The sequence below is a fragment of the Schistocerca nitens genome, chromosome 4 (assembly GCF_023898315.1).
Source record: "Schistocerca nitens isolate TAMUIC-IGC-003100 chromosome 4, iqSchNite1.1, whole genome shotgun sequence".
NCBI lineage: Eukaryota > Metazoa > Arthropoda > Insecta > Orthoptera > Acrididae > Schistocerca > Schistocerca nitens.
The window spans coordinates 741821073-741847513 of NC_064617.1; the positions used below are offsets into that span (position 1 = coordinate 741821073).

General features: G+C 43.5%; 1 protein-coding gene across 1 annotated transcript in view; it reads right to left on the reverse strand.

Moving 5' to 3' along the window:
• LOC126252985 (ATP-dependent translocase ABCB1-like) overlaps window positions 1–26441 on the reverse strand; it is a 209928-nt gene that overhangs the window by 18317 nt on the left and 165170 nt on the right. Inside the window, exons 18-19 of the mRNA XM_049954013.1 lie at window positions 16857–17098; window positions 7653–7812 (exon numbers count right to left, since the gene is read on the reverse strand). Of these exons, the coding sequence (XP_049809970.1) occupies window positions 7653–7812; window positions 16857–17098 (402 nt within the window). The remainder of the gene's footprint in view (window positions 1–7652; window positions 7813–16856; window positions 17099–26441) is intronic.

Genomic DNA, 26441 nt, shown 5'->3' on the forward strand with positions numbered 1-26441 from the left:
CGACTGTTGCCCTGGCCAGCATATTCTCCAGATCTCTCACCAATTGAAAACGTCTGGTCAATGCTGACTGAGCACCTGGCTCGTCACAATACGTCAGTCACTACTCTTGATGAACTGTGGTATCGTGTTGAAGCTGCATGGGCAGCTGTACCTGTACACGCCATCCAAGCTCTTTTTGACTCAATGCCCAGGCGTATTAAGGGCGTTATTACGGCCAGAGGTGGTTGTTCTCAGGATCTATGCACCCAAATTTCGTGAAAATGTAATCACATGTCAGTTCTAGTATAATATATTTGTCCAATGAAGACCCGTTTATCATCTGCATTTCTTCTTGGTGTAGCAATTTTAATGGCCACTAGTGTAGTTTTAAATCTTATGGGTGTCTTCAGTGCAATGAAAAACCTACGCTAGCAAATTTTTAGGACTATCTGTGAAGGGTTGCGAATCTGTATGGAGCTAAGACACCTAGCTTTACTTAAACGGAATTAGTTAGCGGTGAAAGCTGTAAACTGTTTATGACCGATATAATAAATACTCTTTACAGAGTCACACGTTCTATTGCTCACAGTTGACAGTGTTGATGTAGTTCAGAAAACTTCATATACTCGTACAACATCAGATAAAATAACTCCAACTTACCCAATCTTCTCTGCATTGTGCACAAAGTCGCAGTACATTCGCATTTACATACTGGGTGAGCAAATATGACTTTATCCGTGCGGCATTCCCTACACCGCAACACGTTCCCCATGCTAATCGCTTAGCCGTTCATGTACCATGCTCGACTCCAATTAACACAGCGTAAAACAGTCCGTTCGGCTGTCGTTGTTGGCGTAGGAAGTGTTTCGCCTGCGTAACATCTCGGTACTACTGTTATTAAAAGAATGTAATGAAAAGAATTTGAATATTGTATCTCTTACTACTGAGGGTGTCTGCTATAAATATCAATCGAATACACACACATCAAAAAAAGTTTTGAATCATCCCGGTTCACAGAATTTCTGAGGATAGACCTTGACTGTGGATACTGTAGCGCAGACAAAGTCCCTTTGACTGTTTAGAAATGTCATTTAGCCCTCCAAAAGATGTAACCAACCATGCATGAGCAGCGCCAATTAGATGGAGGGGTTCCGACAGCCGATCAGTTCCAGTTCAAATGGTTCAAATGGCTCTGAGCACTATGGGACTTAACATCTGAGGTCATCAGTCCCTAGAACTTAGAGCTACTTAAACCTAACTAACCTAAGGACATCACACACATCCATGCCCGAGGCAGGATTCGAACCTGCGACCGAAGCGGTCACGCAGTTCCAGACTGAAGCGCCTAGAACCGCTCGGCCACACCGGCCGGCTCAGTTCCAGTCATTCTACCTGGAAGGAGGTACACAGCTCGTGTTGTCTGTAGTTCAACCATACCTAGACGGTCAATACTGCGGTTCGATCGCGTCCGCATTGTTACTTTGTGCCAAGCACGGCTCTCAATAAGGGGAGTGTCGAGGCGTCTCGGAGTGAACCAAAGCGATGTTATTCGGACATGGAGGAGATACAGAGAGACAGGACCTGTCGATGACATGCCTCGCTCACGCCGCCCAAGGGTTACTACTGCAGTTGATGACCGCTACCTACGGATTATCGCTCGAGGGAACCCTCACAGTAACGGCACCATGCTGAATAATACTTTTCGTGCAGCCATAGGACGTCGTGTTACGACTCAAACTGTGCGCAATAGGCTGCATGATGCGCAACTTCACTCCCAACGTTCATGGCGAGGTCCATCTTTGAAACCACGATACCATGCAACGCGGTACAGATGGGCCCAACAACATGTGTAATGGACCGCTCATGATTGGCATCACGTTCTCTTCACCTATGAGTGTCGCATATGCCTTCAACCAGACGTGTTTGGAGGCAACCCGGTCAGGCTGAACGCCTTAGACACACTATCCAGCGAGTGTAGCAAGGTGGAAGTTCCGTGAAGTTTTAGGGTGGCATTATGTGTTGCCGACGTACGCCGCTGGTGGTCATGCAAGGCGCCGTAACGGCTGTACGACAAGTGAATGCCACTCTCCGACCGATAGAGCAATGATATCGGCAGCATATTGGCGTGGCATTCGTCTTCATGGACGACAATTCGCCACCCCCCTCTCCCCCCTCCCATCGTACACATCTTCTGAATGACTTCCATCAGGATAACGACATCGTTCGATCAGAGTGGCCAGCATGTTCTCCAGATATGAATGCTATCTTACATGCCCGGGATAGATTGAAAAGAGCTATTTATGGATGACGTGACCCACCAACCACTCTGAGGAATCTAGGCCGAATTGCCGTTGAGGAGTGGAACAATCTGGACCAACAGTGCTTTGATGAACTTGTGGGTAGTATGCCATGACGAATACAGGCATACAGGCATGCATCAATGCAAGAGGACGTGCTTCTGGGTATTAGAGGTACCGGTGTGTACATCAATCTGGACCACCACCTCTGAAAGTGTCTCTGTATGGTGGTACAACATGCAATGGGTGGTTTTAATGAGCAATAAAAAGGGCGGAGATGATGTTTATGTTGATCTCTATTCCAGTTTTCTGTACAGGTTCCGGAACTCTCGGAATCGGGGTGATGGAAAACTTATTTTGATGTGTGTATAAATTTATGTCTGTGTGTGTTTTCCACATCTCCTCTCCTGCTATGAGTTCCATGTCTCCTCCTAAACCACTGGACTGGTTTCAACAAAACTTTGAACTCATATCCCTTACTGTCAGGTAACTTTCGCTGTTCTGGAAAAGAACCATCACCTACTATAGGTCAGGAGATATGACGTCATAAACACTGAGGTGCATGAAGAACTTACTCATTGTGCATGATGTTTAAATTCATAACTTCTTTGCCACTAATTCTGGCCGCAACACATTTTTCAGGCAGCATCATATATTCCGCTGAATGTATGTACAAAATTATATCATTGGGTGACACATAGATCTTGAGATATAATGTAATAAACGCTGAGATGCGTGAAAAAATTCCGCATTATGCATGATGCTATAATACACCTATTATTTACTGTTAAGAGACTCCTTCAGTAGTGTCAACGTAAAGAAATTCCTGACACCTGGTAGCGCTTTTGAAAGCTTTCAACTGCGAAGTGTGAACGGCTGTAGGCGAAAATAACGGAGATCTATAGAGCTATGAAGAGGTGTTGCCATAGACACGTTGAAAAATTGGCGATGTGGACAGGCGAAGCAGGTGTACTTGTGTATTTGTACATTAGAGATATTTCTTTGTACGTGTGTTTTATAATTTCTAAGGTTTCCACGACGACAAGGAAAGGAAATTTTTTTGTTATTGCACTACACTTTCGTGTTTCCGCTTCTAATAGGAAACTGCCAAAATGGATACCCGGGTTATGCCGAATTTGTCAGCTAGTATACGTGTAAAGGAGTGCTAATAAATGAAAATTGTCCGTAACTCACTCTATCACTTACGTAATATCAGCTACAATTGACCTTTATAATTAATGAGTGAGATATGGGAATGTGCGTTATGGCTACCACAGGCAGTAACGCCACTATGTATCAGAATGGAATATTACTTGTTGTGGAATTACGTTATTTTTGTGGTTGCTTATCTATTGCCTTTCTCAGTACCAGCTTCTTTATTACGTTAATTATGGATTAAGTAAGGCCTTGTTGCCAGTCAGCTGGTTAACATTTCTTGATATTTATTTTAAATAAAGTTATTAGCATGTGATGACAAAAACATCTTAAAAATACTAAATGAGTAAATAAATGGCAGCAGACTAGCTACACATCTAATGTTAGGTCCTCACCCATGCGTGTTAACACTTCAGTGAAATTTCGTACAGTACCTAGGGCACATCCCGCGTCTATCACGGCCAGAAGTGAAGTCCTGCAGAGCGGTTTTGGGGGGCTGGTGTCCGTGCGGCCCTAAAATCCACTATTCTGAATTGAGCCATTTAGCGTTTGCTAGATTCCCTGCAACAAGCCAGATCACCTCCCATTGTTGTAAAATACTGGCTTGTTAATGATTAACATTCATACAAACAGTATCTTCCTTTAGCGGCAATATTTTTTAATTTCTTATTACTTCAGCTCCTTCACCGCAGTAATAGATCTTAACAACATAGGACTCTCTATTTCTCAGCCCCAGTTTCTTCCCACAGTTCCTCCGTTCACTCATCGTTGCTGGAATGTGCTGGCTTGGCTTTGCAGGTTTCTCTAGCTGACGGACTCTTCCCCAGCCCCAGCCGCCACGGTCAGTTTTGCCCGCTCAAGTAACAGCCCCAGACCGCAGTTTTCACGCAGAGAGATGCCATTTCGTTACTCGTCCATCGCCCAATATTTCGAATGCCAGACGTGTCCTTTCTCCCAGTTTCAATTATGCCTTCAACTTTGCCTTATTTTCTCGTTCCTACCAACCACATTACTTTAAATACGTAGCGGAATAAACTCATCTGAAGTACATTGATCAGCTAACAAATGACAAACGTTTCAATAATTGCAACGAAATTAGCCTGGCTGTTAGAAAAACCACATTACTTTAAATACGTAGCGGAATAAACTCATCTGAAACCGAGCGGGGTGGCGCAGTGGTTAGACACTGGACTCGCATTCGGGAGGACGACGGTTCAATCCCGCGTCCGGCCATTCTGATTTAGGTTTTCCGTGATTTTCCTAAATCACTCCAGGCAAATGCCGGGATGGTTCCTCTGAAAGGGCACGGCCGACTTCCTTCCCTAATCTGATGAGACCGATGACCACGCTGTCTGGTCTCCTTCCCCAAACCAACAAACAAACAAACAAACTCATCTGAAGTACATTGATCAGCTAACAAATGACAAACGTTTCAATAATTGCAACGAAATTAGCCTGGCTGTTAGAAAAAAAATCTGATACCTAACGTCGAAAATAGAAATCTTGAGATTTCATTTTACATGAATGGTATAGCGATAACCTACGAAGTCAAGAGCACTTTGGAGGAGTCTGCATGGTGTCCACTCACCGCAACACCCAACTGCGCATTATGTGCAGCAATAGCTGCTGCCAGTTTGTTATGGTGAGTGATGGTGAGTAAGTAGCTGTTGTAGTGCAATAACGTCAGCTGCTCTCACGTGTCTGTCGGTTCAGTTAAGCATAGCTCGTAACCTGTGTCCTCCACCCAACTGTCAAAAAATGGCTCTGAACACTATGGGACTTAACTGCTGAGGTCATCAGTCCCTTAGGACTTAGAACTACTTAAACCTAACTGACCTAAGGACATCACACACATCCATGCCCGTTGCAGTCGCGCGGTTGCAGACTGTAGCGCCTAGAACCCAACTGTCCAAAAGTCCTATGCAGTGTTGCTGCTGAGAGGTGTGTGTGTGGAGAGTTGTGGGCAGGAGTGCGCTTCTATGCATTGTGCTGCTGAACTAGCAATACATTATACAACATGAACATTTGGAACAAAATAATTCTTAACATGGTATATGTTGACTGATGTAAAAAAGATGCACCAATCCATACATCTCCCCCTTAGCGAAAGATCTTTTCTTCTCAAGTACCCTACATTCTTCCCCAGGGTTCAAACTGCCTCCATCTCATATTTCATCGAAATCAATTGAGCGGTTTAGCAGTGGAAATATAACAGACAGAGTTACTTTCGCATTTATGATATTCGTATGGAGTATGCCTTGCTTTACAATAACGGCTTCCGAATACTTATTCCATCACGTAATCGTTTGCATTATGCCACGTCTTTATCTCTTACAGTGTTTTAGTGCTACTGTTTCTCTACAATAATAAATCATTTTACAATGCGTGTTATTTGTTATAGGATCCTAGAACGTCATTGGTCTTCAGGTAATATTTAATGAAATGAATTACGGCGACACAGGTGAAACTTTGGGGTATGGTTTCCATGAAGTTTCCGTTGGGTTACGAAATGTTTCTTGTGAAGATGATAATAAAAATAATTTTGTAAGGCTCAATGGTCGCCTTCAGGTCTTTCACTTGGATGCCACTTCGGCGACTTGTGCATTTCTAATCTACCCCAGTTATCTAGCCATGATACGGGGACCTACTTTAAAGTGGAGTGCGAACCATATGTCGCGACTTCTCATATCATTGGGGGGTTAAGGCTATAATAAAAGTAAACTGAAGATATTCGTGGCCTGACTGGGATTCAACACCGCAAATTTCGGTTTCCAAGCACGCTTTTTATACCGCTAGATCTTTTGAAGACAATAATCCGGCAAAGTGCTATAGAGTGCTTGATGTCTTACTCTGATCGTCACAAGCATGTTAAATAGGATGTAACAAATGTTTGCAAAATTACAAGTGTGCAAAATTTTAGAGTGTTTAGAAGAGATAAGCAGTTGAGTAGTCAGAGCAGATGACTGCCATGTGGGGGACACGAGTTCGATTCCTGGCACTGCCAGGGAGTTTCTCTTGCTTCAAAGACAGGGACTGGGTGCACTCAGCCTCGTGAGGCCAAATGAGCTACTCAGCTGCTCCACCGATCAATAGCGGCCCCAAGCTGAAGAAAACATACAACCAAAAACCGGGAAAGCGGTATGCTGACCACATTACCCTTCATACCACACACAGTCACACTGTTGGCAGAAGATGCCATGGCAGTCGGTCGGCCCCAAGTGACCCGCCCAAGATCAGAAGCAGAACTTTACTCTCTACTTTTTTTTAGAAGAGAGAAAAAGAAACCCCTTGTACATTTCACAAAAGCATCACAAGTACACTGTTTCTCCGATAGGGTTCCATCAAGACTGACGCTAGTGGTTTTCCAAGACGGTATTCAAACTGTGATGTGATAAGGAATATTCTTCTACAGATGTTGCTCAGAATGTCGTCCGTTTACATCAATGCGCGACTGATATCTGTGTGCGAATGATTATGTAACAGCCTCAACACTTCCAGGTGTTTCACGAACAATGTCTGCAGCTCCAGCCAAACGGACTACCAGCTCTTCTGCAGTGCCGGCCGATGTCTCGTACACCAAACACTTCATTTCTCACCACAAAAAGAAACCATGGAATTGAGGTCGGGAAGTGGTGGTAGCCACAATGATGGCCCACCCTTCCCAATCCAACAACTGGTGAAAACAGTCTAAACGGTGTTTGTCGTCAACGGTAAAATTTGGTGGAACCCATCATGTTGGAGCCATAATCGTTGCCTGACTGTCAGCGTGACATTCTCAAACGTTTCTGGTAGTAATTCACGGCGACAGATACAGTAATTTTCTCCACCGAATGTGGTAGCCAGAAGATATGGCTCAGTCAAATGATCGTGTATAATACCAGCTCTCATGTTTATGATAATTCTCTGTTGATAGAGGAACAATAATTTCAGCAGGGTCAGTCAATGTGATTCCTACGAAGCAGTCAAAACTACTGTGAACGTTGTGCTAAGGGAAGTCGAACGTCGTTTCCTACGAAGCAGTCAAAACAACTGTGAACGTTGGGCTAAGGGAAGTCAAACCTTTCATGGCTACCTAACGGGGCACCTGCGACTTTTTTGTCACACATGAAAGTGTTTGTTTTACTCTGCTGACAAGGCTCTACAGTTCTGTTTACAAAGCTCCTTTTACACCTTCTACATGCCACTTTTATACTCAAGTATGATTTGAACGGTACAACTCACCCATGTGTCATCTGTAGGATAATGCGGGTCCGTTACCAAAGGTCGACGCTCCAACAGATTAAAGATTCTGGAAGCAGATCTTAGGCCTTTCCTGAATCTGGGACCGCAGGACAAGGCACTTCCGATGGTGCCGGTACCCCATATCAAAACTTCAGCCACTCTGAAAAAACAAAAGTATCGAGAAAATAGATTCACGCAATTAACCATTATGGTCTAAGTTATCAAGACAGATCAGTTAAATAAGGTGTTTTCCCGCTTAAAAAATAGTTAATGCACAGCCCACTAAGCGTATTCTGCTGACGCACCAGACTTGAGTATTAAGTGGCTTAACTACATGAACCATGGACCTTGCCGTTGGTGGGTAGGCTTGAGTGCCTCACAATACAGATAGCCGTACCGTAGGTGAAACCACAACTGAGGGGTATCTGTTGTCAGGCCACACAAACGTGTGTTACCTGAAGAGGGCAGCAGACTTTTCAGTATTTACAGAGGCAACAGTCTGGATGATAGGCTGATCTGGCCTTGTAACATTAACCAAAACGGCCTTGTGCTGGTACTGCGAGCGGCTGAAAGCAAGGGGAAACTATAGCCGTAATTTTTCTCGAGGGCATGCAGCTTTACTGTATGGTTAAATAATGACGGCGTCCTCTTGAGTAAAATATTCCGGAGGTTAAAATGGTCTCCCAATCGGGGATTACTCATGAGGACTTCGTTATCAGGAGAAAGAACTGGTGTTCTAGGGATTGGGGCGTGGAATTTCAGATCGATAGACACGAAACCCACGCCTACAACAATGTCAACTAGCTCCACTGATGACGAAGTGATTGAAGAAATGCATGATACAATAAAAGAAGTTATTCAGATAGTTAAGGGTGACGAAAATTTAACAGTTATAGTGAACTGGAATTCGATAATAGGGAAAGGAAGAGGAGGAAAAATAGTAGGTGAATATGTACTGGGGTTAAAGAATGAAAGAGGAAGCCGCCTGGTAGAATTCTGCGCAGAGCTTAACTTAATAATAACTAACACTTGGTTTAAGAATCGTGAAAGGTGGTTATATACATGGAAGAGGCCTGTAGACACTGGAAGGTTTCAGATAGATTTTATAATGGTAGGACAGAGTTTTAGGAACCAGGTTTTAAATTGTAAGACAATTCCAGGGGCAGATGCGGACACTGACCACAATTTATTGGTTATGATCTGTAGACTAAAACTGAAGAAACTGCCGAAGGGTAGGAATTTAAGGAGATGTGACCTAGAAAAACTGAAAGAACTAGAGGTTGTAGAGAGTTTTAGAGAGAGCGCTAGGGAACTACTGACAAATACAGGGGAAAGAAATACTGTTGAAGGAGAATGGGTAGCTATGAGAGATGAAATAGTGAAGGCCGCAGAGGATCAAGTAGATAGAAGGACGAGGGCTAGTAGAAATCCTTGGGTAACAGAAGAGATATTGAATTTAATTGATGACAGGAGAAAATATAAAAATGCTGGAAATGAAGCACGCGAAAAGGAATACAAACGTCTCAAAAATGAGATCAACAGTAAGTGCAAAATGGCTAAGCAGAGATGGCTAAAGAACAAATGTAAGGATGTAGATGCTTATCTCACTAGGATTAAGATAGATACTGCCCACAGGAAACTAAAGCGACCTTTGGAGAAAAGAGAAACACTTGTATGAATATCAAGAGCTCAGATGGAAAGCCAGTCCTAAGCAAAGACGGAAAGGCAGAAAGGTTGAAGGGGCATATGGGGTCTATACGACGGCGATGTACTTGAGGGCAATATTATGTAAATAGAAAAGGATGTAGATGAAGAAGATGGGAGATATGATACTGCGTGAAGAATTTGACAGAGCACTGAACGACCTAAGTCAAAAAAAGGCCCCGGGTGTAGACAACGTTCCATTAAGGCCACTAGCCTTCGGAGAGCCATCCATGGCAAAACTCTACCATCTAGTGAGCAAGATGTATGAGACAGGTAAATACCCTCAGAGTCCAAGAAGAATATAATAATTCCAATTCCAAAAAAGCAGGTGTCAACAGGTGTGAAAATTATCAAACTATCAGCTTAATAAGTCATGGCTGCAAAATACTAACATTAATTTTTTACAAACGATTGGAAAAACTGGTAGATACTGAACTTGGGGAAGATCAGTTTGGATTCGGTAGAAATGCTGGAACTCGCGAGGCAGTATTGACCTTACGACTTATTTTAGAAGATAGATTAAGGAAAGACAAACCTACGTTTCTAGCATTTGTAGACCTATTAGAAAGCTTTTGACAATGTTGACTATAATACTCTCTTTAAAATTATGGAAGTTGCAGGGATAAAATACAGGAAGCGAAAGGCTATTTACAGTTTCTACAGAAACTAGATGGCAGTTGTAAGGGTAGAGGGGCATGAAAGGGAAGCAATGGTTGAGAAGGGAGTGAGGCAGGGTAGTAGCCTAACCCCCGACGTTATTCAATCTGTATGTTTATCAAGCAGTAAAGGAAGCAAATGAAAAATCTGGAGTAGGAATTAAAATCCATGGACAAGAAATGAAAACTTTGAGGTTTACCGATGAGACTGTAATTCTGACAGAGACAGCAAAGTACATGGAAGAGCAGCTGTACGGAATGGACAGTGTCTGCCTGCCGTCAGCTTAATCCACTGATTAAAGATACCAGTGGAGTAGGTACAGATGCCCAGATGAACATTCCGGTCGCCAACATACGTAGCCTCCATCGTCACGTAACTCTAGTACAGCGTAAGGTTTGTCTGTAATCGCTAGCACAGACAGATACCGGTCAAAAATACTGTTCATTTCGCATAATCGTTTTATAGGTTTCCTAATAATCTGCGTTCGATACCTGGAATGAGTTTGGATTAAAGCTTTCACAAGACAGATGTAATATCATTTAACTTGTTTCCGATAAAAGTCACAGCTCAGATGTCGCTAACTTTTTGGCTAAGGAAAAGAAGGCATGGCAGTCACTAATGTGTGGTTTTGCACTGCACTTAATTGTATTTCCGAGGCTTTGTTTTAATGAATTATGCTGCAGCTTCTTTATGAAATGCCTTCCTAGCTCTGCAAAATGGAAGGGTACCTAAAACATGGAATTCTGATCCATTACATGAAAAAAGTTAGCAATCCATTGCACAATGATATATTTTTATGAACGACTTTTAGGTTCTGTTGTTCCTGGAGCCATATGTTTCATCTTCGTTCATCTTTAGGGAAAGCAAAATGTCAATCGCTTGTACTCATTTCCTGCGTCAGATACTAGCTCTACTATTTTCTAGTGTCATTACTTTAAAATTTGTTCAGCAGTTGAAGATTTGTGTAATCTGATGGTAATTCATACAGTCCGTTATACATAAATATTATCGTCTGGTGAAAGTTGTTAAAAATGCGTATACATTCAACAGAGAGACTGGAAGTACACACTCACAAGAACGAATTTATCACGCACTTGCCTCATAAATATTTGGCAATGGAGCTACACAAATTGGTCTTACCGTATTATGTCCCAATTATTCCCATTTCGGTGTTTTTTCAGCACTTAAAACAATCTGTTTCTAGTTTGGTTAATACAATTAGGCCTCCACGGTACATACCTACGAAAAATATCCTTTCTATAACGTGAAAAAGTCGTGTGTGTTCTTTTGGACACGTCCGAAAGAACTGACACCACACATTCATACAACTGATCTGCATGGATGGGCAGTGGGTCCACCGCCTCCAGTGTGGATGCCCAGATGTGTCCGACCTCCTGTGGAAATCTCAGTGTAGCGAGCATGGATGAATGGAAAAGCACTCCTGGTAGTCGCACTCCATGTGAATGTGTGTAGGCCGGCACTGTGTGTTCTTTTGGACACATCCGAAAGAACTGACACCACACATTCATATAACTGATCCGCGTGGATGGGCAGTGGGTCCACCACCTTCAGTGTGGATGCACAGATGCGTCCGACCTCCTGTGGAAATCTCAGTGTAGTGAGCATGGATGAATGGACAGGCACTCCTGGTAGTGGCACTCCATGGGAATGTGTGTAGGCCGGCAATGTGTGTTCTTTTGGACACGTCTGAATGAAGTGACACCACACATTCATATAACTGATCCGTGTGGATGGGCAATGGGTCCACTGCCTCCAGTGTAGATCTACAGATTCGTCCGACCTCCTGTGGAAATCTCAGTGTAGTAAGCATGGATGAATGGGCAGGCATTCCTGGTAGTGGCACTCCGTGGGAATGTGTGTAGGCCGGCAGTGTGTGTTCTTTTGGAAATTTGGGAAAGACCTGACACCAGACATTCATATAACTAATCCGCGTGGATGGGAAGTGGGTCCACTGCCTTCAGTGTGAATGCACAGATGCATCTGATCTCCTGTGGAATTCTGTGTAGCGAGCATGGATGAATGGACAGGCACTCCTGGTAGTGGCGCTCCAAGGGAATGTGTGCAGGCCGGCACTGTGTGTTCTTTTGGACACGTCCGAAGGAACTGACACTGCACATTCATATAATTGATCTGCATGGATGGGCAGAGGGTCCACCGACCCCAGTGTGGATGCGCAGATGGGTCCGACCACCTGTGGAAATCTCAGTGTAGCGAGCATGGATGAATGGACAGGCACTCCTGGTAGTGGCACTCCGTGGGAATGTGAGCAGGCCGGCAGCGTGTGTTCTTTTGGACATGTCCGAAAGAACTGACACCACACATTCATATAACTGATCCGTGTGGATGTGCAGTGGGTCCACCGCCTCCAGTATGGATGCACAGATGCGTCCGACCTCCTGCAGAAACCTCAGTGTAGCGAGCATGGATGAATGGACAGGCACTCCTGGTAGTGGCATTCTGTGGGAATGTGAGTAGGCCGGCAGTGTGTGTTCTTATGGACACGTCCGAAAGAACTGACACCACACATTCATATAACTGAACCGCGTGGATGGGCAGTGGGTCCACCACCTCCCGTGATGATGCACAGATGCGTCCGACCTCCTGTGGAAATTTCAGTGCAGCGAGGATGGATGAATGGACAGGCACTCCCGGTAGTGGCACTCCGTGAGAATGTGTGTACACCGGCAGTGTGTGTTCTTTTGGACATGTCCGAAAGAACTGACACCACACATTCGTGTAACTGATCTGCGTGGATGGGCAGTGGGTCCACCACCTCCAGTGTGGATGCACAGATGCGTCCGACCTCCTGTGGAAATCTCAGTGTAGTCAGCATGGAAGAATGGACAGGCACTCCTGGTATTGGCACTCCGTGGGAATGTGTTTAAGCCGGCAGAAGTGCAGGGATAGTCCACGCAGGGGCGATCACACTGTGTGCCGGAGGGCGTAGTAGTTAACGTACCTGCCTAGTAAGCAACAGATGCTGGATTCGAATTTCTCTCTGGTAGAAGTTTTCACTCGTCATCGCTGATTCCGCGTAATGTCCCGATGCAGTGTACATTATTAATTCCTCTTCCTTCTCCCTAGCACACCACCTTTTATTATTTGTGCTTTGCCAAATCTGTTCACAGTCATCCAGATGTTATGGCCGGATGCTGAAAAAATATTCAATATTCGATTCTAAACGATGTGTGTCAAAGAAATTGTTAATGTGTAATTTAATGAGTTTGTAGCTATCAAAGTCGTTAATATACTTAATTTCAAATGTGGGACATATAATTAGACACAGTACTAATGAAGATAATTAAAAATGTTCTGCCTCACTAACATGGAGGGCTTTGTGAAATGAATAGTACAATTGGTTAGGAAGAAATTCAGGTAATGATACTGGAGATCAGTTGACGTCGTGATGGTGATGAGATAGTAAATATCTTCTAAAATAAGGTGTATCCTTGTTGCACATGAAACTAGTAGCAAAGATTCGCGATGTTCCGACAATGAGATAGCAAGAGCAATATAAAAGTGTGTTAGTGTTAAAAGCAGAATAAATATTTTCACATAGTTTGTGTTGTGAGAATGGTAAAGAGAGAAAATTGCTAGATACAAAAACGATAGGTAGGGCGTATAGATAACCTGATAAGTAGATTTAGATATAAGGCTAATAGTGACTTTGTGTTTGGAGGTTAAGATATTGGAGGGATGGAATGAGTTCCTAGCAGAATGAACTAGGGTATTAAACTCACGAAAAAGTAGAGAAGCTTGGAAATTAGGTAAATGATTCGGATGCTACACGAATCTCCCCAATAGCTACGCGCGTTAGCTAGCCGCTTCCGTGCTGCGGGGACTAGGGCAGGTGCACTGGCCCCAGATCTAATTAACGACAAGGGCCAGCCAGCCTGGACGCAGTTTCGCACATCAGATTAAATGAGTACCGGGCTGGTACCCGCATTCCGCCTCAGTTGCACGATTCGAAAACATTTAGAAAACCGGAATGAAATTCTCATTCTGCAGCTGAATGAGCGCTGATATCAAACTTCCTGGCGGAGTAAAACTTCGTGCCGAACCGGATCCCGAACTCGGGACCTATACCTTTCGCAGGCAAGTGCTCTACCGACGGAGCTACGCAAGCACGACTCACGCTCACACCTTTACCTCCGCCAGTACTTCGCCTCCTACCTTCCAAACATCACAGAACGTCTCCTGGAAGAAAGGACGTTGTGGAGACATGGCTTAGTTACTGGCGGAAGTAAAGATGTGAGGACGGATCGTGAGTCGTGCTTGGGTATTTCCGTCGGTAGAGCATTTGCCCGCGAAAGGTAAAGACCCCGACTTCGACTCTCGGTTCGGCAAATAGTTTTAATCCCCCAGGAAGTTTCATTTAATAAACGTCCGTGCATTTTCACATAGGATAATACTGTATGCAGGCAGTTGGGTTAAACACATTCCGTTCCAAGGGAAAAATGTGGGGTGACAGGAAGGGTGTCTATTAACCCTCAACTATAACATTGCCAAATCCAATAATTACGAGGGGCGTTAAATAAGAAATCCAATATTTTTTCCTCGACAAGTTTCCTTTGAAAAAATGCGGAATTTGTTGAGGAACATCGTGGATTATTTCCACTACAGCTTCCACAGTTTCATGAAGTTCCGGTAGGGCACAGGGCAATATGTTGTTGTTGTGGTGGTCTTCAGTCCTGAGACTGGTTTGATGCAGCTCTCCATGCTACTCTATCCTGTGCAAGCTTCTTCATCTCCCAGTACCTACTGCTACCTACATCCTTCTGAATCTGCTTAGTGTATTGATCTCTTGGTCTCCCTCTACGATTTTTACCCTCCACGCTGCCCTCCAATGCTAAATTTGTGATCCCTTGATGCCTCAAAACATGTCCTACCAACCGATCCCTTCTTCTAGTCAAGTTGTGCCACAAACTTCTCTTCTCCCCAATCCTATTCAATACATCCTCATTAGTTACGTGATCTACCCACCTTATCTTCAGCATTCTTCTGTAGCACCACATTTCGAAAGCTTCTATTCTCTTCTTGTCCAAACTGGTTATCGTCCATGTTTCACATCCATACATGGCTACACTCCATACAAATACTTTCAGAAACGACTTCCTGACACTTAAATCTATACTCGATGTTAACAAATTTCTCTTCTTCAGAAACGATTTCCTTGCCATTGCCAATCTACATTTTATATCCTCTCTACTTCGACCATCATCAGTTATTTTGCTCCCTAAATAGCAAAACTCCTTTACTACTTTAAGTGTCTCATTTCCTAATCTAAATCCCTCAGCATCACCCGATTTAATTTGACTACATTCCATTATCCTCGTTTTGCTTTTGTTGATGTTCATCTTATATCCTCCTTTCAAGACACTGTCCATTCCGTTCAACTGCTCTTCCAAGTCTTTTGCTGTCTCTGACAGAATTACAATGTCATCGGCGAACCTCAAAGTTTTTACTTCTTCTCCATGAATTTTAATACCTACTCAGAAATTTTCTTTTGTTTCCTTTACTGCTTGCTCAATATACAGATTGAATAACATCGGGGAGAGGCTACTGCTTCCCTTTCATGCCCCTCGACTCTTATAACTACCATCTGGTTTCTGTACAAATTGTAAATAGCCTTTCGCTCCCTGTATTTTACCCCTGCCACCTTCAGAATTTGAAAGAGAGTATTCCAGTTAACGCTGTCAAAAGCTTTCTCTAAGTCTACAAATGCTAGAAACGTAGGTTTGCCTTTTCTTAATCTTTCTTCTAAGATAAGTCGTAAGGTTAGTATTGCCTCACGTGTTCCAACATTTCTACGGAATCCAAACTGATCTTCCCCGAGGTCCGCTTCTACCAGTTTTTCCATTCGTCTGTAAAGAATTCGCGTTATTATTTTGCAGTTGTGACTTATTAAACTGATATTTCGGTAATTTTCGCATCTGTCAACACCTGCTTTCTTTGGGATTGGAATTATTATATTCTTCTTAAAGTCTGTGGGTATTTCGCCTGTCTCATACATCTTGCTCACCAGATGGTAGAGTTCTGTCATGACTGGCTCTCCCAAGGCCATCAGTAGTTCTAATGGAATGTTGTCTACTCCCGGGGCCTTGTTTCGCCTCAGGTCTTTCAGTGCTCTGTCAAACTCTTCACGCAGTATCTTATCTCCCATTTCATCTTCATTTACATCCTCTTCCATTTCCATAATATTGTCCTCAAGTACATCGCCCTTGTATAAACCCTCTATATACTCCTTCCACCTTTCTGCCTTCCCTTCTTTGCTTAGAACTGGATTGCCATCTGAGCTCTTGATATTCATACAAGTGGTTCTCTTCTCTCCAAAGGTCTCTTTAATTTTCCTGTAGGCAGTATCTATCTTACCCCTAGTGAGACAAGCCTCTACATCCTTACATTTGTCCTCTAGCCATGCCTGCTTAGCCATTTTGCACTTCCTGTCGATCTCATTTTTGAGACGTTTGTATTCCTTTTTGCCTGCTTCATTTACTGCATTTTTATATTTTCTACTCGACAAGTAGAGTGGTATTATGCGGGTATACTGGCTCTCCCGCTAAGAAGTCATAAGGCCGTCGTACTGAACTGAGATTATGTTGCAACATAAGATTTTGTACGCAACAGAGCGGGAAAAAGTATGGTGTATTGGAATCCTGAACAAAATCGACCTGCTTTCGAAAAAAAAGTGTTGCATTACTTATTAAACACCCCTCGTAACATTCAGTCTCCATGTAGATAGGTGATAAAATCCAGAAAAGGGAGTTTACGGGCACCCAACGGCAAGGTTATCACCGGAGCAGGGAAGAAGCGGTTACTCACTTGTAGACGTCTTGGTAGGGCACGCCGTCGGCATGGACGAGTATTGCTCCATAGTACATGCATGCGGCGTACGTAAATGTGCCAATGTTCCATGAAAGGCTGAAGGCAGCTGCACGCACATGCGTGATGTGTTCAGCAAGATGCAGTGCTGGCCGCAACTCTGACAGGTACTGGGCATGGAACTGACGCTCGCGGCACAGACCCGCCACCGTGCGGATGTTACCAACAGCCTCCACTGCCACCTGTAAAAGTAGGACACGCTCTCAAATGCCACACACCGTCTGCATTTCTCGTAATACCAAGAAATCATAAGCAATAATCATTTAAGACATTTCATGGACACAAAATTCTCAATAAACCTGCCACGTGGAACTTCGGATAAAACCTAAGCTTTCGAAGATGGCCACCATCGTCGTTGTCAAAGGCTAAGATTGTTATGAAACTGGAGATGCTACAATTTTTATATCAGAAGGACGGCGTCTGACCGGCAGGATTATGTCATGATGATATCAGGAGAGTGGTGCATACCGAGGACAGGGTGGAACCTACACCCGTAGATTACGTTTGCGCTATCTATCAGGCATTACTTGAGCAGGAAGACAGGAGAGCTATTAAAGCTCTCTAGCCTCTCCGACAAACTTGTAAAGAATTTGAGACCAAGAGAACCTGGGTTACCCAGGTTGTATGGCCTCAAATTCTGTACAGTTTCGTCAGAGGACCAATCATCAGTGCCGTCGGCTCTCCTAAATACAGGACGGTCAAGTAGTTACCTACATAATTGGCATCAAAACGTTGAATAATGCGCACCCCTTCCAACCGTCCTGTTTTTTTATGTATGTTGATGGTGCGTTTTTAATTTGGGCGCATGGCTGTGAGGCACTGAACATGAACAATATGCACCCAAACATAAGTTTTGCCGCAGAGATGGAGAAGGACCGAAAATTCCCTTTCTCAGACGTATTAGTCATATGGGAAGAAGGTGGACGATTTAGCCATTGTGTATCGAAAGCCGATGCATACAGGCCTATATCTCAATGGGCGTAACTCAGAAGAAAGCTATGCTTAACAATTCAATACGCAGAGCCGGGACTGTTTTAGACCAGGAGCTCCCCAGCTCCGAGATGAATCCTCTGACGTCGGTGTTCAGAAATAATGGGTATTCGGTTCATGATATTAGGTCATCATTGTAGGTGAAACCAAGACACAACGCCTTTCAACAAACGCAGGAGGACAAACACGGCGACTTCCATTCTGCGGTGCAAGAAATAGTAAGATAGGTGGAGTCCTAAAGAGGCAGACTAATGTTTCGCTCACCCAGGAAAATCAAGGAAATATTGTGACACGTTCAAGATTATCTAGGACTGAGAGTGCGACAGATTTATAATATCCCTTGCGAGTGTGGAAGCATTGACGTAGGGCTGTCTATATGGATTGTCACCAGTCGCTGTGTCAAAAATCGCAGTCACCTAAAGTGTGGAAAATTAATTATCAGCTGTGGATGTTCACAATCTGTCAAATAAACAAAACTTGTGTTTGAACAACTCAGTCTATCTTTCTCGACTCTGTGATTAGAGAAGCAATACAAATTAGATTATGTGATACAAGCTTCAATAGAGAAGCAAAAAGAGAGGACAGTGGAGGAGGTTTCTTAGTATACTGTAGGATGCCAGTGATGGCAATGCTGACGACGCTGGATAAAGAGTGTAAACATGATTTATGGACGTGGAGTCAGCCACATCAGTTCAAATGGCTCTGAGCACTATGGGACTTAACTTCTGAGGTCATCAGTCCCCTAGAACTTAGAATTACTTAAAACTAACTAACCTAAGGACATCACACACATTCATGCCCGAGGCAGGATTCGAATCTGCAACCGTAGCGGTCGCGCGGTTCCAGACTGTAGCGCCTAGAACCGCTCGGCCACCCCGGCCGGCGCCACATCAGTACCCACAATTTCCAAGTTGTCATCGTAATGTGATCCAGCAAATCTAATTTCACCATTTGGACATAAAAGTGAGAGACTCTACAGTTTCACAATGACGACGATGGATCCAGTCCTCAAAAACATTTCGGATTTTATCTGAATTTGATGTGGCAAGTTTACCAAGAATTTTTATTCATGGACTCTGTAGCGAAAGGTTTCGTAGCCATAAGATATTTCATGTTGGATTGTTTTTACCATTTTCTATGCTGGCTGAGTAGCCTATGAGACAAGTCAGGTCGAATTGTGAAAAGGTAACTAAGCCATAAAGAGTTCGACGTCAGAGTGGTGTACAAAGGTGAACGTAAACACAAAAATACTGACAACCTTTTAGGAACACAGCAGCGTGGACGAAATCTCATCTATTGCTACATTAGATGAACTTTGCTGCTGAACAGAAGGAAGATCCAGTATTGCTGAAAGCTGTACAAGTCTTGAAAAAGGAGGAACCGACCGAAAGTGAATATCAATTAATAAAGTGAACATTGTATTACATGAGCTATGATGCAACAGGGCAAAAGCGGTTCCTTGTCTCCTGAAGTAACTCCACGATGCTCCTCCATCATGTCACGTGGGATACGTGAAGACTCAAGGCCAAGTCAGACACAGGCATCACTAGCTATGACTCTACCGATCCGCTACACACTATGTGAGCCACTGTAAAGAATACTAGCAACAGAAGTACGTGCCGCAATCCTCTCCTGGGCATCTGGTACTAATTCCGCCTGCAACAGCAACATTCCATCAAAGTGAAATCTACATTTTGGGGAGCTTCCCGAAACCGATGGATAACCGTCTGCACTTACTATTTCACCCGCTACGGTGTCATCAATGTTGTTCCGGCTGCTGAAGCTCAAAAAATCGCAAAGTTCCTTGTAGAAGACATCATTTTTAAGCACAGAGCACCCCATGTGATGATCTCGTATCGTGCAAGAGTTTTCTGGTCGAGACTGGTATCAGAGGTGATTTCATACTGCGGCTCATTAACATGACGACATCCGTCTACCACACACAGATGAATGACCTCAAAGAAGGCTTTAATAATTGATGTACGTTGATGTCAAACAGAGAGACATTTCGTGATATTCGCTTGTAACACATCGAAGCAAGGCACTGTAGGATTCACGCTGTTCATTCTGATCCTCGTTTGCGAAGCCGAAACGACATGAATTTCCGTTTCAACAAGATGATACTGCGCGAAATACCTCATCACCAAGACCGGGGAAACATGACAGATGGCTCCCTTACGGTCCCTTAATGTCCAGGAGAAAGACCGAGAGCGCTATAAGGCCAAGAACCACCCAGTGAGATAGATCTCAGAAGATTTGGTACGGATTTTTACACCTATGCAGAAAGTGGAACTCTTGAAAAAGTTTCTAAAGCGCTTCTTTGGGTTGTATCTTTATGTTCGTTGCTTGACGGACGTGCGCTATAAAGCGTAAGAACGCTTGCTACAGCCCAGAGACGCAGGATGACGACGGGAGGTTTAAGGAAACTGAAGGGCCAACCAACGATAGCGAAGCTTCGGCTGTAGAGGCTGCCTTCGATGCTCATCAAAATGAAGAGAATGTAAACGCGAGGATCCACCAGCCCCGCCATACAGAGGACAACTGACAAGATCTGGCAACCAGGATGCTGCTGCAGTCAGTTCGCATGAGAAACGGAGACCCATTGTTTCTCCAGGACAGGCAGCAATGCCGCGAGCTGTGGCGCATGCAGTGTGGTGGAATGCTTGTTTACCTTCATGGTGTGCTGCGGGCCACTTGTTCAAATCAGACCAACAGCAGTTATACGTTATTTATGCAATTATTCGTTATTAGGTATTTATTATTGCTGTAATTTTCTTGAAATATTTTGTTTGTAATGTTTGCATATTCTGGAATATTCGATGTTTGTGTAAATACCAGCATTCTGAAATATTCTATGCTTTTATCAATAGGTTTCACTCTCTGGTCAAGAGTGCAGTTCTGTTGTGGACGTACGTTGGGGTCAGTAATGATCCCTGATTTCGGATTTGGACTGGGTTCTGGTATCATCACCACACTACCCTTCGTGAAAGAATTAAAGAAACTGCTGAAAGCAGTAAACAGCCCGTTTAACACAGAATATGGCCTTACAGTAAATCAAAAGACCTTAACCTGAGAAAGAAATTTCAGAGAAAGTACGTCTACGGCAGAGCACTGTTAAGTTGTAGAATGATACTAATAAGAGACGAGGTTCTTCGAAGCATCGGAGAGGAAGGGACAGGGTTAGAGGATATGTAGTGGAACATCAAGATATAATGTTTATGATCATAGAAGAAAAGAAATTGTTGGGGAAGACAGAGATTGTAATTTATAAAAGAATAGAGGAACTTCGGTTCAAGTGCTCTGAGACGAAGAGCATTAGAATATCCGGCTAACGACGCACAGGGCAATCAGGACATGACTGTTGAATGAAACGAAATCCAACTCTTCGAGAAGACAGACTTGGAGCCGTCACTAAGTGGTGGTAACTGTTCTGCGCAGTGAAGGACATCTTATATGAAAAACAAGTTATTCACACGTGTCAACTTGAAAACAGAGGCCATTGAAGCCAAGCCGCGAAGGTGCGTATTGCGAGTCGCAGGATGGGTTTCAGAGTAGGAAATAGAAAATGGTTGAAATGGCTCTGAGCACTATGGGACTCAACTTCTGAGGTCATTAGTCCCCTAGAACTTAGAACTAGTTAAACCTAACTAACCTAAGGACATCACACACATCCATGCCCGAGGCAGGATTCGAACCTGCGACCGTAGTGGTCTCGCTGTTCCAGACTGCAGCGCCCAGAACCGCACGGCCACTTCGGCCGGCTAGGAAATAGACAAAAAAGAAAAGATTAGCACACTTTGCTAATAATCCGGAGACACAGGTTCCAGCCCCGCGTCTGACACAAATTTTAATTTGTTGCTGCAGCTCTTATCCTTATAGAACTGAAATTTAAATTCACTGTTCCAAATTTCGCTTTTTCAGACATACTTTTCTTTCTGTTCCCAGTCTGCATTTTATATCCTGTCTGCTTCGACCAAAACCAGTTACTTTGCCGTTCAGATTACGATACTCCTCTACTGCTTTTGGTGTCTGATTTAATTTGAATCCTTTCGATTAGCCGGCCGGGGTGGCCGAGTGGTTCTAGGCGCTACAGTCTGGAACCGCGCGACCGCTACGATCGCAGGTTCGAATCCTGCCTCGGGCATGGAAGTGTGTGATGTCCTTAGAGTAGTTAGGTTTAAATAGTTCTATGTTCTAGGGGACTGATGACCTCAGATGTTAAGTCCCATGGTGCTCAGAGCCATTTGAACCATTTTGAACTTTCGATTACCCTGACATTTGTTGGTGTTAATCATTTAACCATTCTTCAATGCACTGCCCATTTTCTTCAACTGCTCTCTTAAATCCTGAATCCTGTCATCCCTGAGGGAATTACAATTTCATCTGTAATCCTCGAAAGTTTAATTGCTTCTCCCTGAATTTTTAATTCCCTCTCCAGATTTCTACTTGGTTTCGTCTACGGGCTGTTCAGTCTACAGGCAGAGTATCAACGGGATTAGCTAGAGCCATGAGTCACTTCGTTGTCAACTAAGTGTTTTATTCCAACTACTTTCATAACTTCAAAGAACTTATTCACGTCAACGCTGTCAAAAGCCTATATCAGATTGGGAACCCATAAAAATCAGAAAATGTCTACATTTACATTTATATGTCTAGGTAAGTGCTGTGCACCGTTACCGACATTGTATAGTGGAAGGTACGTGCTGCGCCAGAGCATGTCTGTTTACCGATAATGTGACGCGCAACACAGTGAAAAAAAAAAAAAAAAGGCTCTAAGCAGTATGGGACATAACATCTGAGGTCATCAGTCCCCTAGACTTACAAGGGGAGGCCGCCAATTGTGAAATTCAGATTCGATTCATACTGCGCATAATAAAAGCTCATGGTCAGAGGTGTAATGTCGCAAAGCACCAAAATGCACTTCTCAGCCGTTGTCGAGAAAATCGACAGTTAAAAGAAACCGTTGCGGTGAAATACTCTCTACGATTAATAGTTTTCCACAGCGTCGTGGCGCAGCGGTAAGCACTCGGGTTCGTTATCTGAAGGTCGCCGGTTCGAATCTCGCACCATGCAATTTTTTTTAATATTAGATTTTTTGTAATTCATATATATATATATATATATATATATATATATATATATATATATACTATTAATGAATTGCTTATGCATGTTGGTGAAGGCGGATCGCTCTCCAATTGTACCGCGTCCATTTTTCCGTTTTTTTAACAGGGTGTACCAAAGCTCTCCCGTCCGCACTGATTTTCGACGATGTTGTAAGTTGCGCTAGGGATCGCATCTACCTTCTTTCGAAGTTAGCAGGCAACTATGCTGTTATGGGGCGGCTCGTTTCGGCCCATTCAACATCTGTCCTTCAAGTGTAACGAGCGAGTAACGGAGTTTATATTTCATACCTGCCACAGCGAATTTGTGCTCGTGGGGTCTCTATTCTAATTCGAACGTTTGACTTATGCTATACGTATTCGTTTCGGAATACCGTTTCTACGTCTTCCGTTAACTATACGTTGTTAACATTATGAAGACAATTAATAACATTTGCGAAATACAACTTTGTTTGCGGAAAACATAATGATGTTCGAAGTCGCCAGTTTTTCCACGACAAACGACTTTCAACAACTTATTATATGCATAATTGTTGCAACTGATTCCCGGGAATATATATATATATATATATATATATATATATATATATATATATATATATATATATATATATATATATACAGGGTGATTCAAAAATGCATGTAAATATTTCAAGGGTGTATTTGTGAGGTAAATATAAGACAAAAATGTTCTATACAATTTTTTCCATACTTGGCTTATTACAGAGTTATGAACAAAACAGGATAATACATTCAATACAACGTAAGGTATTTAATTCCCAGAGTTCACAGTTCAATTACAGTGCATTTGGACTAACAACGCAAACTGATAAATAAACGTGACGTAACAAACTGAAACAATTCCTCGCGAACACTGTATTAATTTAGGTCCTGTTGATTGAACTACAGCAATGCACAATAACTAAGGAAAATTGAAGCATTTTACAGACTGTACTGTACTGTACTGTATTTGCACAAATCTTAATGCAATGCATGTTCAAAATGCTGTCCCTGAACTTGCAGACAGACCCGTGCTCGTCGCATCAATGATCTCTGCACATTACACAGTCCGTTCAACTCTCCACGAATAATTTCACAACCACCTTCAATTCTTTGTTGTAGCACTTCTCTGTTCGGTACTGCAGAAGAATACACCAATGTCTTTAGTCGGCCCCATAAATAAAAGTCTAAAGGGTTCAGGTCAGGTGATCTGGCTGGCCAAGCAATTGGTCCTCCGCGACCTATCCATCGATGTGGATACGCAGAATTGAGGTACGCCCTTACGTTGCGGCTGTAATGGGCGGGAGCACCATCGTGCATAAACCACATGGTGGCTCGTGTTGCAAGAGGGACATCCTGTAACAATCCGGGCAATTCTCCCTCCAAAAATTCGCAGTACGCGTGCCCATTCAGCCTTGGAGGCAGAACATGAGGTCCGAGTAAGTAATTCCCCACAATACCACACCAAATGTTTATGGAGAATTGATGTTGATATCCACGCACAATTCTCGCGCCAGGATTCTCGACAGCCCACTGGTGCATATTATGCGAATTGATTACACCCGCACGAGTAAACATGGCCTCATCTGTGAATAATATCCGCCGAATGAACATTGGATCATTCAAATGACGCTCTTGTAACCACTGGCAGAATTGCTGACGGCGAGGATAGTCTTCAGGTGTCAATTCGTGCACTTTTTGCAGGTGAAATGGATGCAACTGTTGTCTCCGAAGCAGCCGCCATACAGTAGATTGTGGAAGTCGTACAGCTGCACTAATTTGTCTCGTACTGATAGATGGATCTTGGTCTACCAGGTCCAAAACATGTTCCTCGACGTTCACTGCATGCTCAAGTGGTCGACCTGAATGTGGCCCAGGACGAATGCCATACTCCCGCATACGTCTGTCCACAGATACAAACGTCTGATGACTTGGTAACCGTCTTCCTGGAAACAGCTCACTGTACCTTCGTCTTGCTGCAAGTGCATTTCCATCTGCTGCACCATACACAAGGTGCATATCAGCATACTCACTGTTTGAGTACATCATGTGCACGAAACCTTTAGCCTTCCGACGATGAATGAACGACAGGACGTACTTTTCCGTTACCAACAACATCAGCGCCATCTTCCGTACAGTAGGAGTAAACATCACGTGCAAACAAAAACAAACACTATTCATGCAGTTTCGAATCAACTGTTGGGAGATACGTATGTGAATTACGTACCAGAATATGGCATCCTGCTGCTTGCACTGCCGTCGTTTTGATACGGACATGACTTTCGTATTTAACGATAACTCTGGAATTAAACGTTTATGGAAAAACATTTATAGAACATTTTTGTCTTATATTTACCTCACAAATACACCCTTAAAATATTTACATGCATTTTTGAATCACCCTGTATATATATATGGTGCGTGTGTGTGTGTGTATATTTGAATTACAAAAAACAAATACTAAAAAAAAAAAGTTGCATGGTGCGAGATTCGATCCGCCGACCTTCGGATTATAAACCCGAGCGCTTACCGCAGCGCCACGACACTGTAGAAAACTATTACTCGTAGAGAGTATTTAACCGCAACGGTTTCTTTTAACTGTCGATTTTCTCGACAACGGCTGAGAAGTGCATCTTGGTGCTTTGCCACATTACACCTCTGGCCATGTGCTTTTATTATGCGCAGTATGAATCGAATCTGAATTTCACAATTGGCGGCCTCCCCTTGTTAGAACTACTTAAACCTAACTAACCTAAGGACACCACACACATCAATCCCCGAGACAGGATTGGAACCTGCGACCGTAGCAGCAGCGCGGTTCCGGACTGAAGCGCCTAGAACCGATCGGGCACAGCAGCCGGCGCAACACAGTAACTTAAAAAAAAAGAATAATGATTTTTAATGCCCAATCGACAACGAGGTCATTACAGACGGAGCAGAAGATCAGATGAAGGAAGAGTGGAGAGGGAAAATGGCCGTGCCCTTTCAGAGGTCTAATGGAAATCGTGGAGAAACTAACTCTGGATCGCAGCACGGGAATTTGGACCTCGTCCTCCTGAATGTGAGTCTAGTGTAGAAACTACTGTGTCGCTGTTCGGTATTAAGGGAAGACTGCACTGAACGTAACTGGAGAGCGGCAAAGCGGTGTGTCGCGATGCGGCTCTATTTAGTACACCGCATTTGAACTGTAGCAGCGCGAAAATACGCAGAAAATTTTGCTTGTAAATAGTTCGGCAACCTCCGAGAAAAATGGACGGAAGCGACATGGATGTGACAGTAATTTCTTTTTCAATAAAATTCTTCAGGGTATCAGACCGCATCGTCATAATTTAAAATTCGCCAACGTTTCGGCCAGCGTTGCAGCTAGCCTTCATCAGGGCCTTACGTTAACTGCTAAATGAATTTTTTTTTC